At 40.3% G+C, this 12,213-nt stretch overlaps 3 protein-coding genes across 4 annotated transcripts in view; 1 reads left to right on the top strand and 2 right to left on the bottom strand.

The window, feature by feature from the left end:
- LOC131676997 (band 4.1-like protein 5) overlaps positions 1–7,437 on the bottom strand; it is a 76,762-nt gene extending 69,325 nt beyond the window's left edge. The window contains exon 1 of the mRNA XM_058956470.1: positions 6,390–7,437. Coding sequence (XP_058812453.1) covers positions 6,390–6,545 — 156 coding nt within the window. The 5' untranslated portion in view covers positions 6,546–7,437. The remainder of the gene's footprint in view (positions 1–6,389) is intronic.
- Positions 7,438–9,798: 2,361 nt separating this feature from the next.
- Positions 9,799–10,441, top strand: LOC131676996 (signal peptidase complex subunit 1). Its single transcript, XM_058956469.1, has 3 exons — positions 9,799–9,961; positions 10,035–10,181; positions 10,258–10,441. Exons 1-3 carry the CDS (start codon positions 9,938–9,940, stop codon positions 10,378–10,380), a joined length of 294 nt encoding a protein of 97 aa, XP_058812452.1. The 5' UTR covers positions 9,799–9,937; the 3' UTR covers positions 10,381–10,441.
- Positions 10,389–11,786, bottom strand: LOC131676995 (tRNA-uridine aminocarboxypropyltransferase 1). Of its 2 annotated transcripts, none has more exons than XM_058956467.1 (3): positions 11,650–11,786; positions 11,296–11,524; positions 10,389–11,238 (listed from the first exon to the last, which is right to left on the bottom strand). In XM_058956467.1, the coding sequence occupies exons 2-3, from the start codon at positions 11,482–11,484 to the stop codon at positions 10,429–10,431; spliced, it is 999 nt and encodes a 332-aa protein (XP_058812450.1). In that variant the 5' UTR covers positions 11,485–11,524; positions 11,650–11,786; the 3' UTR covers positions 10,389–10,428. The 2 variants fall into 2 exon arrangements, with proteins under 2 accessions (XP_058812450.1, XP_058812451.1); XM_058956468.1 differs by having other exon boundaries at positions 11,653–11,786.
- Positions 11,787–12,213: the final 427 nt, after the last annotated feature.

Here is a 12,213-nt window from a genome sequence, read left to right as displayed (position 1 = left end):
ATTTTTGGAACAAATGGTCGCGCGAATACCTTCATCATTTGCAAGGCCGCCAAAAGTGGAACACGAAGGTTAACTCGAATTTCAAGATTGGTGCGATGGTCTTGTTAGTGGAAGAAAAACTTACCGACGCAACAATGGAAACGAGGCCGCATTGTTGCTGTACACTCAACCAAAATATCACTTACATTTCATATGCAAAAACATGTAAATATTTTCCATAATACTTTTCACATGAATGTTATTATTTTCACACATAATCTGTTCTCTCTTCCGCCCTATAAAAACCAGTATTGATTACAGATATATCTTACGTGAGGTTCAGTTACTTGCCACCGGAATGCCACATATTTTCTATTTGAAACTTATATACCTTTTATATGATATTCAGATGATTATTAACTGAATGTATAATAGCAATCGTGTTACGTGAAGTGGGTTTATCTGATATTCATGTGATTGTTAGTTGCTTGTATAATAGTATTCAAATGCTTTGGTAGGTAATGTAGCTTGGTTTAATAAATGCGCGGATAATCCTAGTAGAGCTCAGCTGGAAATTGAGCCGGTATTCTGACTGGCTCTAGTTAATAACCGATTCCAGTGACAAAACAATCACTGGAGCCAGGTACTAACTACCAGAACTTTGGCACATTTTCCGGCTGGACTTGCTGGTCCGTGTTGATAATTGATTTGTAATGCACTCCATGCCATCTTGGAATCTTCAACCTGGAGCAGAGATAGCGGATATATATGTATTTCTAACGTCTTCACATTTAATTAGAAAAATCAAAAGTCCGGGAGCAATGTATTCACCGCCGTGCTGTTTGTTGACGCCATGTTGAATGTGTCTGATTTTTTCACATTGTATGTACCCGTAATAATAGTGTGTTTTACACATAACGCTAGAAGTATGTGATGGACACATAATATGTATGTGGGGCACGCTTGAAAGTTATTCATTTTGTATTTGAAATTCATTGGTGATTGTATAAGTTTTATTTGATGCATATGAATCTGATGTGCATAATCGTTTTTAAAATTTAGGTGTTTTTTCACATGAAACGTACGTGATTTTTTGGCTCAGTGTACATCCCGGCGAAGACAATATTGTTCGAGTGGTGACAGTTAAAACGGTAAACGGAGAGTATAAACGAGGAGTAGCGAAGGTTGCTTTGATGCCTTCTGTCGAAACGGGTGAAACGGTTGAAACTGAATTATCAACGGGGGGTGAATGAATGATGCAAATGAGTGAAATATCTTTATTTCTTTTGTATTTTTGGTATTTTTGATTTGTCGTGTTGTTCCGGATACCCAATGCCCGAATTTGAAAACTAGCAACACTGTAATGACTAAAAAACAGAAATATATAGATCATTGTAACGGACGGAAGCAAATTTTTTTGTTCACTATATTTAGTCTGCCGATTTTCCTGCCAAAGTTTTAAATTGAGCTATCGTTGGACAGACAGGTTGTGTGTTGGAGTAGCTAATTATAGTTTCCGATTAACAGTCAAATGAATTCGATACCATTTTCAAATGCTAGTTATCGTCGAACGTGAAATTTCGGGAGATTTTGTTTGGTCATGTGTGACATAGATGGATTCTGAACATTTTTGAGCATGTTTTTCTCGCGTACATGTGGTTCTTCATTTAGCTTGAAGTTTTTTTTTGCGGCACGCTAAAGATAAATGCTGTCACATCAAAGGAATGCATGCTTTCGACGTATTTAGCAACAACAGTGACTGTTTTAAGGTCCATTAAAAATCATACTCGTCGATGCAAGATGAATGCCTAATGCCATGTTTTCATTGGACCGTTTCCAGTTGTCCGGAACTGCCCGAGGCCGCAAGTTGAAATTACTTCAATGCAACAACAGTAGCAGTAGCTGAATCTCGGTTTTCGGTACCATTTTGGACGTTAATAAGCGATCGCCAGTTCCGATTCAGAGATGCGGAGATTGACCCTCAACAAAGGCACATTTCAGCTTACAACGCCCGTCCGTGTTAGAGTAATGACCAAGAGGAAAGTGCTTTCCTTTCTTGCTTGCTTTTCCTGCACTTTCTTAGTTCGCATCTCATCGTCATCGTAAAATTTTTTTTTGGCAACGTGAAAAAGTGGATGTTTTTAGATGGAATTAAATCTGCGTTTTTCCTTGAGGTTTTTATTTTACATTCCATTCCATATGATTTAAATTTAATTTAGTTCACTCTCGCACCAACAGAAGCGTTTCAAATTAATACCGTTGCGCGGTTTTTTTTTTTCGCTACCGACTTGCATCCGATGGGTTCAACACGAATGGTCATCAGGAAGTCCATCACCTGGCGGAACTGAGAGTCGGCTGAAAGGTTTGGAAAGATGTTACCTCACTGATTTTAACTGTCAGATGACTGCACTGCGATAGAGATCAGCTTTAGAGTGCACACATTTGACGCTCGGTTGAAGTTTCGGTTGGACGCAGTAGTGCAATGAAAACAGAAGCAGTTTCACTTTGGACGATGATTTTAAGTTCGTCGAGTTAGTGGGTGCACTAGTACCCAAATTAGCACTACTTAAACACTATATCTAAACAGTCATACGTCATATATGACTTCTAAAGCAACTGGCAAGTCCCGACTGATTGTCGTGGGAAGCAAAGCCAAAAGTTTGCTGACAAGAAAACGAAAACAAACCATTGTTTTTGGCTTAGGAACCAACCACCTCGCACTATGCAATATTCATTTCCAAAACGTAAAAATTGAAATTAACCAATTTTTGTATTAAGGGCATAAGGCCTAACTTAAAAAAAAGTTGGATTTTCGTGTTTCGAAGCCCCAAGTTACTGACGAGATGAAATCGAAACAAAAAAATCCAACTTAATTTTATGTTAGGTATTATGCCCTTAATGCACAAATTGGTTTAATCTAACTTTTACTTTTTGGGAATGAATATTTCATAGTGGGTGATGGTTTGACATCCTGGAAACAGATGCATGAAAATCTAATCTTGTAAATAAGGTTTGCAACCCTAGCATAAAGTAAGGTTTTATGGCATTCTTCAGACATGTGTAACATGCTAAGGAGCTTCTATTGTTATTTGGCAAATCTAGTATTAGCAATCAAACGTATAGTAAAATGCCTGGTCAAACCGAACGAATGATGAGTACCTAATAATAGAAAAATAATAAACAACACATCCAACTAATTTCAAAGTGGGACAAGTACCTCTCTCCCTACTTACAATAACACACACACACTCAACACAGACGACGACTGAGTTATAGCAAAACTTTTGCTGCTCACCCAATTTGACTGTTGTTGTTGTTTGCTACTCGTAGAATCGGACTGTTACCACCGGCATTAATTCCAGCTCACTTCATTTTTTCCCATCCCTTCCAACCGCCCGGGCATGGGCTGCAGTTTGTCGGCACCCATGGCGCAGTGGAGCCGCAGCCGAGTTTCCCCTTGCAACGTTCAAGCGAGCAGCGCACACGATGGTAATTATTGCATTGCTTGAGAAAATTATTTCTGATTGAGTAGCAAATGGGTCAATTTTGATTTTGGCTTTTCGGCACGCCCGCCATCCTCTCGTTCATTGTGCCTTACGGTGTGCTGCTACGGTTACACTGCCGTTTACGTGTCCATTCGTTGGAGATCTTCGGAAGACTGGAACCGACGAGCGACGTCACTTCGTTTGTCGTCGGGAAATCTGCGGGGGAAGATGGATGGTCAGGCCGTACTTTTATTGGGCAGAAGTGAAAATTCATTCGCGCTACTGCCTGCGGCCGTCAGTGAGTTGAATGTCCGTTTCGTTTTTATAATGGTAATTATTTAGTTGATACTGAGAAGAAACTACAGTCGTACCTTTAATGACAGCATTTGTAATCGCTATCTCACAGACGGAGTTTTGAAATAAACTATAGTAAGCGGTGATGGAACGGTATTGAACGGGAGGAAGATAGGAATTTCGATATCTTATCTCTTCGATGGGCATTTTGCTGATAAAAAATTGTTGCGATGAAATCAGCAGGGTCAAGTTTGCTTAATTTCAATACTAGGACGAGACGAAAAAAACTTCAAGAGCTATCCTACTGGACCGGTAAAGCTAATGTCTTGGAAGGGTTCCCCGTTAGAATCGCTCACTGCAATTGCAGACGAGACGGGAAATGTCACCCACTAAAACACTGCTTAAGACCAATTACAGCAGGCTGATGGTATTCATTGTATGGTTCACGACCGCGTGTATCATCGCGAAGTGCTCGAGCGTTTGTACGTTAGTGTTCGATCGCGTGAACGTTTTGTATGTCGCGTGTGCTAACGCGTATGTAACTTCGCGTGTCCAAGTTCGATTTTATAACCGTGTGTCGATTCGCATTTTCGCGTGTTCTTGGGTGATCGCACGCAAACCGTTAATCCGATACTTAATTTATGGTGTACAGTTCAAATGCTAGAAGAGAGAATTCTTCCATATCACTAGAGTTCCTGGTCATATCACCGTGTAAGGTGTTGTCTAGCGGATATGGGCGCCCTTGCCCTTGCGAACGCTTCCGTCAGCTTATCTGCATCCATGTTCGAAGCACCGCTGTCTATGCGAAAAACTTCGACGGAAAGTTCCTTCTCGATGTCTTTCGTCTTCCACTTCTTGCCAGATCTCGTTCACCGTATTGCTCTAGGGTTCCTTTGGCCAATACTGTAGTGAATCGCCTGATGGTCGCTGTAAATGTATACTTCACTAACTTTCCAGTGCATGTGTTTCACTAGCAACAATCTGCAGCAACAATCGTGGACGATGGATTCTCGTTCTGCGAAATATGCTAACGGTACGTTAATTGTACAGCTTTACCAGGGCTTCAAGTCTGCTGGATATGCCTTGGTTGTCAACTTGAAATTTTCTCCAATTACAACCGATATTTACCCTACCAGTTTGCTTGTTTACAACAATTATTAAAAGACCGTTGATTTTGGCGATCACGAAGTTCACTTTTACTTTTTCGGTCAGCATCAGCCAGTCAAAAGTGTATCACCGCTGTTGTGCCATCGTACGCCTTCCTAAACCTGAATGACATAGTTACATTGCTTTTTAAGTACGCACCTCGCTTCGCCCTCCGTGGTGATCTCGTCCAGATCTGTGCACTGGACCCTCACTTTTCAAGTTATAGTTCACTCGTTCGCTCCTTTCCCTATCGCTTCTGCTACAACTTCCCGATAGATCGAGCACTTGATCGACGGATTCTTCTTCAACGGGTTTGTACGGTTCGCCATCCACTTTCCATTTTTTGATCGTTCCGCTGTCCTTCGCCAACCTCTTGGGCTTCTTCGATTCCTTCTTCTCTGCTGACGTGTCCCTTGCTATTTTCATGGACCGAGTATACCGGTCAATCATTGGCGTCTCATGGGCTAGCCATTCGGCGCTGCTACGGCGAATGTGATGCTGATCACTAGATCCCTAATCAGACCGTTTAGATTTCTCTTGCTTCTCGCCCTTACGTATTCATAGAGCGTACAGATTTTTTGCCTTGGCTGTTTAACTTTGAATTACTCAGTCTGCTGGTCTTCTTGTGTAATGCCATTGCTTGATGTCGGTGTGATTACCTGAAACTCAGCTTCCCTTCACATCCTAGTAGTTGATCCCATCTAAAAAATTGATGAAAACTAAATCCGTAAAATTACGAATCCAGCAATTCGAGGCTTTGGTGATAATCCAACTAAAATTAATTTTACTGATCTTTGAAATCTTGATATTAGTTCCAATCGAAAATTTGGATTGTAATTGCAAAGCCTCATTACGAAGCCGAAATGCAAAGACCTCGACTAATTATAGTTAGGTTTTGTGCTCTTCATGCATAAAGACGGTTTTAAACCAATTTTCTCCTTAGGGAGTAATATAGCATTTTACTTGGATTCAGCTTCTTAGCTGAAAACAAGGTTCGATTTCAATGCGTCTCGTCAGCAAACAGAACATCTTCACTTACGAGACATATGGCGATTTCGCTTGAACCTGAAACTGAGTCAGGTTCTAACCCCAACCGCTGTCAGTTCATACATTTTGACAGCAGTTGGGGTTAGGAACTGACTCAGTTTCGCCTCAAACGAAAACCACAATAGTAAGTTTAAAGTCGTTTAGTGTGTTCAGAAATAGTCTTTCCAATTTTGGACTAGCGTCAGTCCTGTGCATTGGTCAAGTGCAGTGTTTCTGAAGAGAAGAAGTCAAAACGCAAACATTTCGACTAATTACTCGTTAAGTTATTAGAAAATGAATCAGACTTAGATATTGAATGTTCTGGGTTTTCTAAAGCGAAGGTTTTGATAATTTTGTTTAGTCGAATAAACGTTTACCTTCAATTAAAACTTTGTAATTTTAAGAAAAAAGTGATCTTTTCTCTCGTCCCCATTAGGATCATACAATGCGCAGACCTACCGTTAAATCCACCGACAAATCCGTGTCATCCAGTAGTATCACCCGGCACGGAACCAGATTCTTGTTGTTCGGAATCCGCTGGGACTTAATTTGACTGTTTGCCGTATCCGACCCGGCCACAGTCCGAGTCTTCCTTCGGCTCAGGAACCTCAGCATCGTTGAAATTATCCAGTATTTATTTTTTCGCTTCGCCCGAAATCACCTCAGCTGCCATCCAATCGTCGGTCCACCCAAGTCCGAAAGCACCGGAATTTTGGTGATCTCACAGAACATCCAGTCACCTCCAAGACGGCCACTACCAGATCCCAAGCGTAACACAAACACCAAAGTACTTTTTTTTCTCGACTTGTAGGAACCACTCTCCCTGTTATCGTACTTTTCGATTTCCCTGCTTACATTACACTCTTGAATGCCCGCTGGACCCCATTCACAGCCACGACGGGACACGATGGCCAACACTCTTCTTTGAAACTTCTTCTGACCTGTACGATATACGCCTTCCTTCCTTCTTTCTTCTCACTCACACCATTGACTAGCGTTTGCACACCACGACTTCTTATTAGCTAAATAATACACCTTCTTTTTTCATCCATCAACCAAAAAGGCCAACTAGCCAGCAGCACTCAGGCAAAAAGCTGAGCAGCGAGCTCCGAATGCGACCAAACTCCACTGGTTTTTCCTTCTAGATTCTAGAGACAGCCAACACTGCAGCAACCGTCATCACCCTGGCAGTATCGGAGGGGAGCCAGTTTTTTCTTTCTCTCCGCCAGCGCAAATTGCGATTTTAGCCACCAAACATTAATGCACCCGAAAAACGAACGCCACTAATCAAACTGACATTGTAATTAAATTAAAAATCACTCTGCACCGACGATGTAAGCGAATCGAAGAAAATTTAATGAATGCGAAGCGACTAATTTTCTTCCGACTCGAGGCTTCACAAAAGTAAAAACTTGAATAATAATAAAACAAAACCTAAAAAACGACAAGCAACTTCGCGCACGGCAACCTCCTACTTCCCGATGAAGAACACGAAACTCAACTGAGCTGTGGTGGTTGTGGAATGAAAAGTATAAAAAAAATCCTCTGCCGCAACGGTTGCGATGTTTTACGGGCTCTCGGTCACAGAAACGCCATACAGCTTTCAAGCATAATTTTTGAAAACATCGTATTTAACCAAAGCTTAAAAAATTTACATCGCTGCATGAACTTGAAAGAAAACGAAATTCAATTTATGCCCGCTGCGATGAATGAAATTTTTGGTTCGTTTCCATCGTCAATCGTTCTCCCGACGCAGCGCTTTCACGTACGGACATGTTCGGTTTCAGAAGCAAAGTGAATTTTATTTCTATGCTGGCTCTGAGAGGGATTATCGATCAAAAGTGCACCAGATATAGAATATGCAGTTCACTTATGCTCTTAAATACAGAAGATGCTAACTTCTGCCTTCAAACTGTCGACATAATAACAAATGAATGCTTTGGTTGGTGAATGAATTTATATTACCTCTGCACTCAAGCATTCGATTCTGCTTGAAATTTCAGTCAGTTGGAAAGTGAATGAATGAGCGAGGCGTTGAATCTGAATGTCGGTTTCGGTAAATGCAAGCAGAAATAGGTAACTGATTTTGAAATTTCGTAATACTGATCGTAACTAACAAAATTAAACGAACCGAGATTCCGCATTCTGCTCCGCTGAAAGAATATACTTACTGACCTTCACACTGAACGACGAATAATTTACTGTAACAACCACAACATATCTATGTAGTTTCGTCAGATTGTATCAATTTTAACGAAACAGTCAGTTAGATTATCAATTCCAGACCCCGGTTGGCGGACAGGTCAAGGTACGTTTGTGGCAACCTTTGATGTAAATAACCAAAAAACATGGTCGAAATATTACTGGTGGTGGTATTGCTTGCGATGATGGGAGAATAAACAAGTAACCTCAAACGGTGAGCGAGAAGCGTATATGAAAAAAAAAACAAATCTTTTCCGGCGTGCACGAATCACTACTATCGTGACAAAACTGCTCGTCTATACCTCTCAAGTGATCTCAGCGTGGCAAAAATGCATAAGATGAATCAGAAGAAATGTGAGGCAAACCTTAACCTATTTGTGGGATGAAACGAAAGCTCGACGAGCCTCCCAAGAAATTGGGTCCAGTTTAATCAAAGTTATTTCAAGGATACCAGTCACGGTAAAGAAACTAATCTACAGAGAACGCTGGGCCGGTCAAAACCAGAACAAGAACATAATGTTTGCATACCTAATCGATCAGCAGGCAGATGATAAGATTACATTAGAATTCAGTCATAAATTCATGAATGCCAGTCATTCGCACATGGAGGTGGATACCATAAATGCTGCAACAGAACGTGCTAAAAAGAGAATAGCTATTTATATCGATACGCCTCGTGACTAGGCAGTATTTATAGCCAAGATTCGTCGTACTATAAGTTTCAATGTTTTCGAGCTAGAGTAGAACGATTTTGTTGCGTCTATCGCTTTGCAAAGCCGTGTACAGTGTACCGAAGACAACCACAAGTGAAATGTTTCTGTTTAAAGATGCAGTCGTATTCAAGTACAGCACAGAACGGCTTGGGATTGTACAGTTCCAATATAGTGTCAGTGAAGGCGTTTTTTAGGAAATTCAATTAGTGACTAATGAAACTGTGGAGCGAGGCTCGTATTCCACATCGTATACATCTTATTGAAATCTGTTGAAATACGAGTTATTCCTCATCCTACTGCAAAGTTGAATGATTAACGAAATTCGATGCCATATATCCATCAAAAGGAGTATTTTTCACTTTTCTAAAGGGTCTTGTTCAGGCTAAAAGAGAAAAAAGGCTAAAAAGCACATTTTGGATCACGTTGAAGCAGACATTTACATCTAAGAAGAATATGAAATTTAGTATGATTTGAGGTTATTTAAACAATAAAATTCTCTAAAAAAAGTTCATTATTTATTTCGTTTGGCTAAAAGAACTGAACGATATAACTAACATTTAAGTTTTTAGTATATTCATATATGAAAGTCAGCAAAATCATTGTAACTAAAATGACGAAACTATATGGGTGGTGCCTAGAACAGCGTATGTATAATTTTCTTTATTGCACTATGTTGCATTGCGAAACTGCGAGTTATTGTTTTCTGCTGATTGAAACATCACCTGTACTTAATTGGATGATTGATGATTTAATTTAATTGGATGATTGATGATTTACATCAGATTATATACCAAAACCGACAAAACTGCGACATACGTTGTTTTCCAAATTCATACTAGAGATATTGGATTTTACATACAATAATAGTCTAACAAAGATATCTGGCAACTCTTCTCGGTCAGATTTGCATCTGACATTGCGATGTTTTATTCGGTGACGTGACGTTACAAAATAAACGAAACCGCTGTCAAAAAAGTTTGTTCCGTGGCGCTATCGATCTACGTTTTGTCTGACGTGTTTCGACAATTATTTCGGAATAACTTGCAATTTAGTATCCTTTTTTGTAAAGGTGGGCTACCAAAGTGTTCCAGAATGCTGAATATCGCCACCCATATGGTAAGTTAAAAAAGATTACAGAAGAATCATTCCTAATACGACCATAACGTTCTGTTCCGGCAATCTATTCCAGGACTATGAAGGCCAAGGCCGTGCCGAAAAACTGTCCCGTATAATAATCACTCTGTTTGGTGCTGTTGGTCTAATTTGGGGCTATGTTATTCAGCAATTCTCACAGACGGTGTATATTTTAATTGCCGGTGTCCTGCTGGCTTCTGTTGTAAGTTTTCTTTTCAATCACCCGTACCCGAACTAAAATTGTTCAATATAGCCAGCCAAACATTTTCAAATTACAGCTAACCATTCCACCGTGGCCAATCTATCGCCAGAAACCTTTGAACTGGCAAAAACCTCGCCCAGAGTCTCAAACTGTAGCGACCGGAGCGGAGCAGGAAACCTCAAAAAAGAAGAAAAAATAATACGATTCTCTAAAAACTTTAATGTATGAACAACAATAAAATCCAGAATTAAGGTTGTGTATTTTGCTGCTGCAGTTGCTTTTGGTACTTGTCCTCCAGGAACAGTGGTCTTCGATATGCTCTGAGAGTATGGTGCTCGTAGTACTCGTGTATCAAATTGTACATGTGCAGAAAGAAAAACAACAGATTATCGTACTGTCCGTTGTACGGTTCCAGCTCTTCTGTGTTCGTCTTGTTAAACTGCACGACTTTATCCTGTGGAAAGTTTAAATATCCCAAATGATTCAAACCTTCGTATTGGGAGTCTAATCCGTATGCGGTTATGTGCAGTTCAATTAAAAACTGATGAATCGCTTCTATCGTAGCCAAAAACCACCTGGGACTATCTTTCTGGTGCCGCCAGAACTGCGATATTCGGTTCTGAATGACCACTGTTCGCAGGCAAACTACTCGGCTGTCTTTGTAAATTCCACGGCATTGACTCCAGGTGCTGTCGATGAATACTGCTTTGCGTACAGGAAAACGGTGTGCCAGCTGTTGTTGGCATCCCGATGAACCCACATCCGATTCCGCTATAATATCGTTCAATCGACATCGCAACAGCGTTCCCATGTGATGTCCCTTCGGGAGGCCATAGTTTTCCTTAACCTTCGGAGGTTCGTCGCTAAAGAGACTCGCTACCGTAACGGCACTGGGGGTAGGAAAGATCAGAACAACTCCCTCCTCTCGGCGATAGTCCGGTATGTCGGGGTAGGTATAGATCCGAACCTCTTTCGGAGCGAGAATGGCTGCATGAATGGCCGTGCTTTTACCTTCGATTTCATTCTTGTGTTTTATAATATCGATCTGGATTGGTAACTGAAATGAAAATCGGCTATGATGTTTGTTTATCGACTGGAAAGGATATCTAGCTACCTTAACAAATGGTAGTCTATGTTTCAGTGAAGCCACCGGAATATAGCAGTGATAGCAGAAGAATTTCCGGGATTTTCCGCAAACGATACAGGCACTTCGACCCTCGACATCGTTTAGGAAACCGTTCTCCGAAATTCGCATCCCCGAAAACGGGTTCTCTGGCGGTTTTGCTGGGCCAGGTTGTTCCATTATTGATCCTCACTTTGGTCGGATTAGATCAACGAAAACCCTATTTTGAGATATGAACCGCCTGAGAAACTTGAAACCGTCTAAATCAAAACTTTGGATTGGCAAAAGTGACACTAGCAGACTATTGTTTTAAAATAAATTTATAATCAATGAAATAATCACTACCACTGATTCCTTGACCCGATGTATAGCTATAGTTTACAAGTTAACTTGAGGAAAATAAATTATAAATGCCTATGGAAAAGAATCACAAATTACAGTCAAAACTCAAAATATCTTTCGGTTCAATTATTTATATTAACTTCTAAGTACCGCTGTAATATAACTGAAGTGGTGGAGTACGTTCATGCATTAAAGTCAGCGGTATAACGCACCCCTCCTAGAAATTTTTGATTCGAAATCAGTGTTGTCAGAAGGTTTTATGAGGCGTTGTTTGGACCATTTTCATACATTTGCCTCCTTCACTACCCATTCCCTCCAAATCCAATTAGTTTGATGAAGGCAATTTATTATATTCTTTGGTGTTTTTATGTCTCAAGATCGTTAGTTTATCTCTAATTGTCATTGTAGTTATGCTTCTTCAAATTGGATTTAAATGTTTAAATTTTAATGACAATTTAATGGTTTTTCAATTACCTTATAATTACCTAAACATATTGGAAGCCTAACTATACTTTCTAATCTTAATGCTGATCTATCTAATCAAGTCTTTGTAACGCTAGGGACGGT

Source organism: Topomyia yanbarensis, chromosome 1 (assembly GCF_030247195.1).
Source record: "Topomyia yanbarensis strain Yona2022 chromosome 1, ASM3024719v1, whole genome shotgun sequence".
Classification (NCBI taxonomy): Eukaryota; Metazoa; Arthropoda; class Insecta; order Diptera; family Culicidae; genus Topomyia; species Topomyia yanbarensis.
The sequence above is the reverse complement of the archived record's forward strand: the minus strand, read 5'-3'. Positions and strand labels throughout refer to the sequence as shown.

Bases quoted from the DNA above. Each gene is read 5' to 3' on its own strand.
- LOC131676995 (XM_058956467.1), bottom strand. From the start codon at position 11,484: ATGGAACAACCTGGCCCAGCAAAACCGCCAGAGAACCCGTTTTCGGGG. The intron at 11,239-11,295 runs GTAGCTAGATAT...TTTTCATTTCAG, and splicing joins ATAGACTACCATTTGTTAAG to TTACCAATCCAGATCGATAT.
- LOC131676996 (XM_058956469.1), top strand. From the start codon at position 9,938: ATGCTGAATATCGCCACCCATATG. The intron at 9,962-10,034 runs GTAAGTTAAAAA...AATCTATTCCAG, and splicing joins TGAATATCGCCACCCATATG to GACTATGAAGGCCAAGGCCG. The intron at 10,182-10,257 runs GTAAGTTTTCTT...TTCAAATTACAG, and splicing joins GTGTCCTGCTGGCTTCTGTT to CTAACCATTCCACCGTGGCC.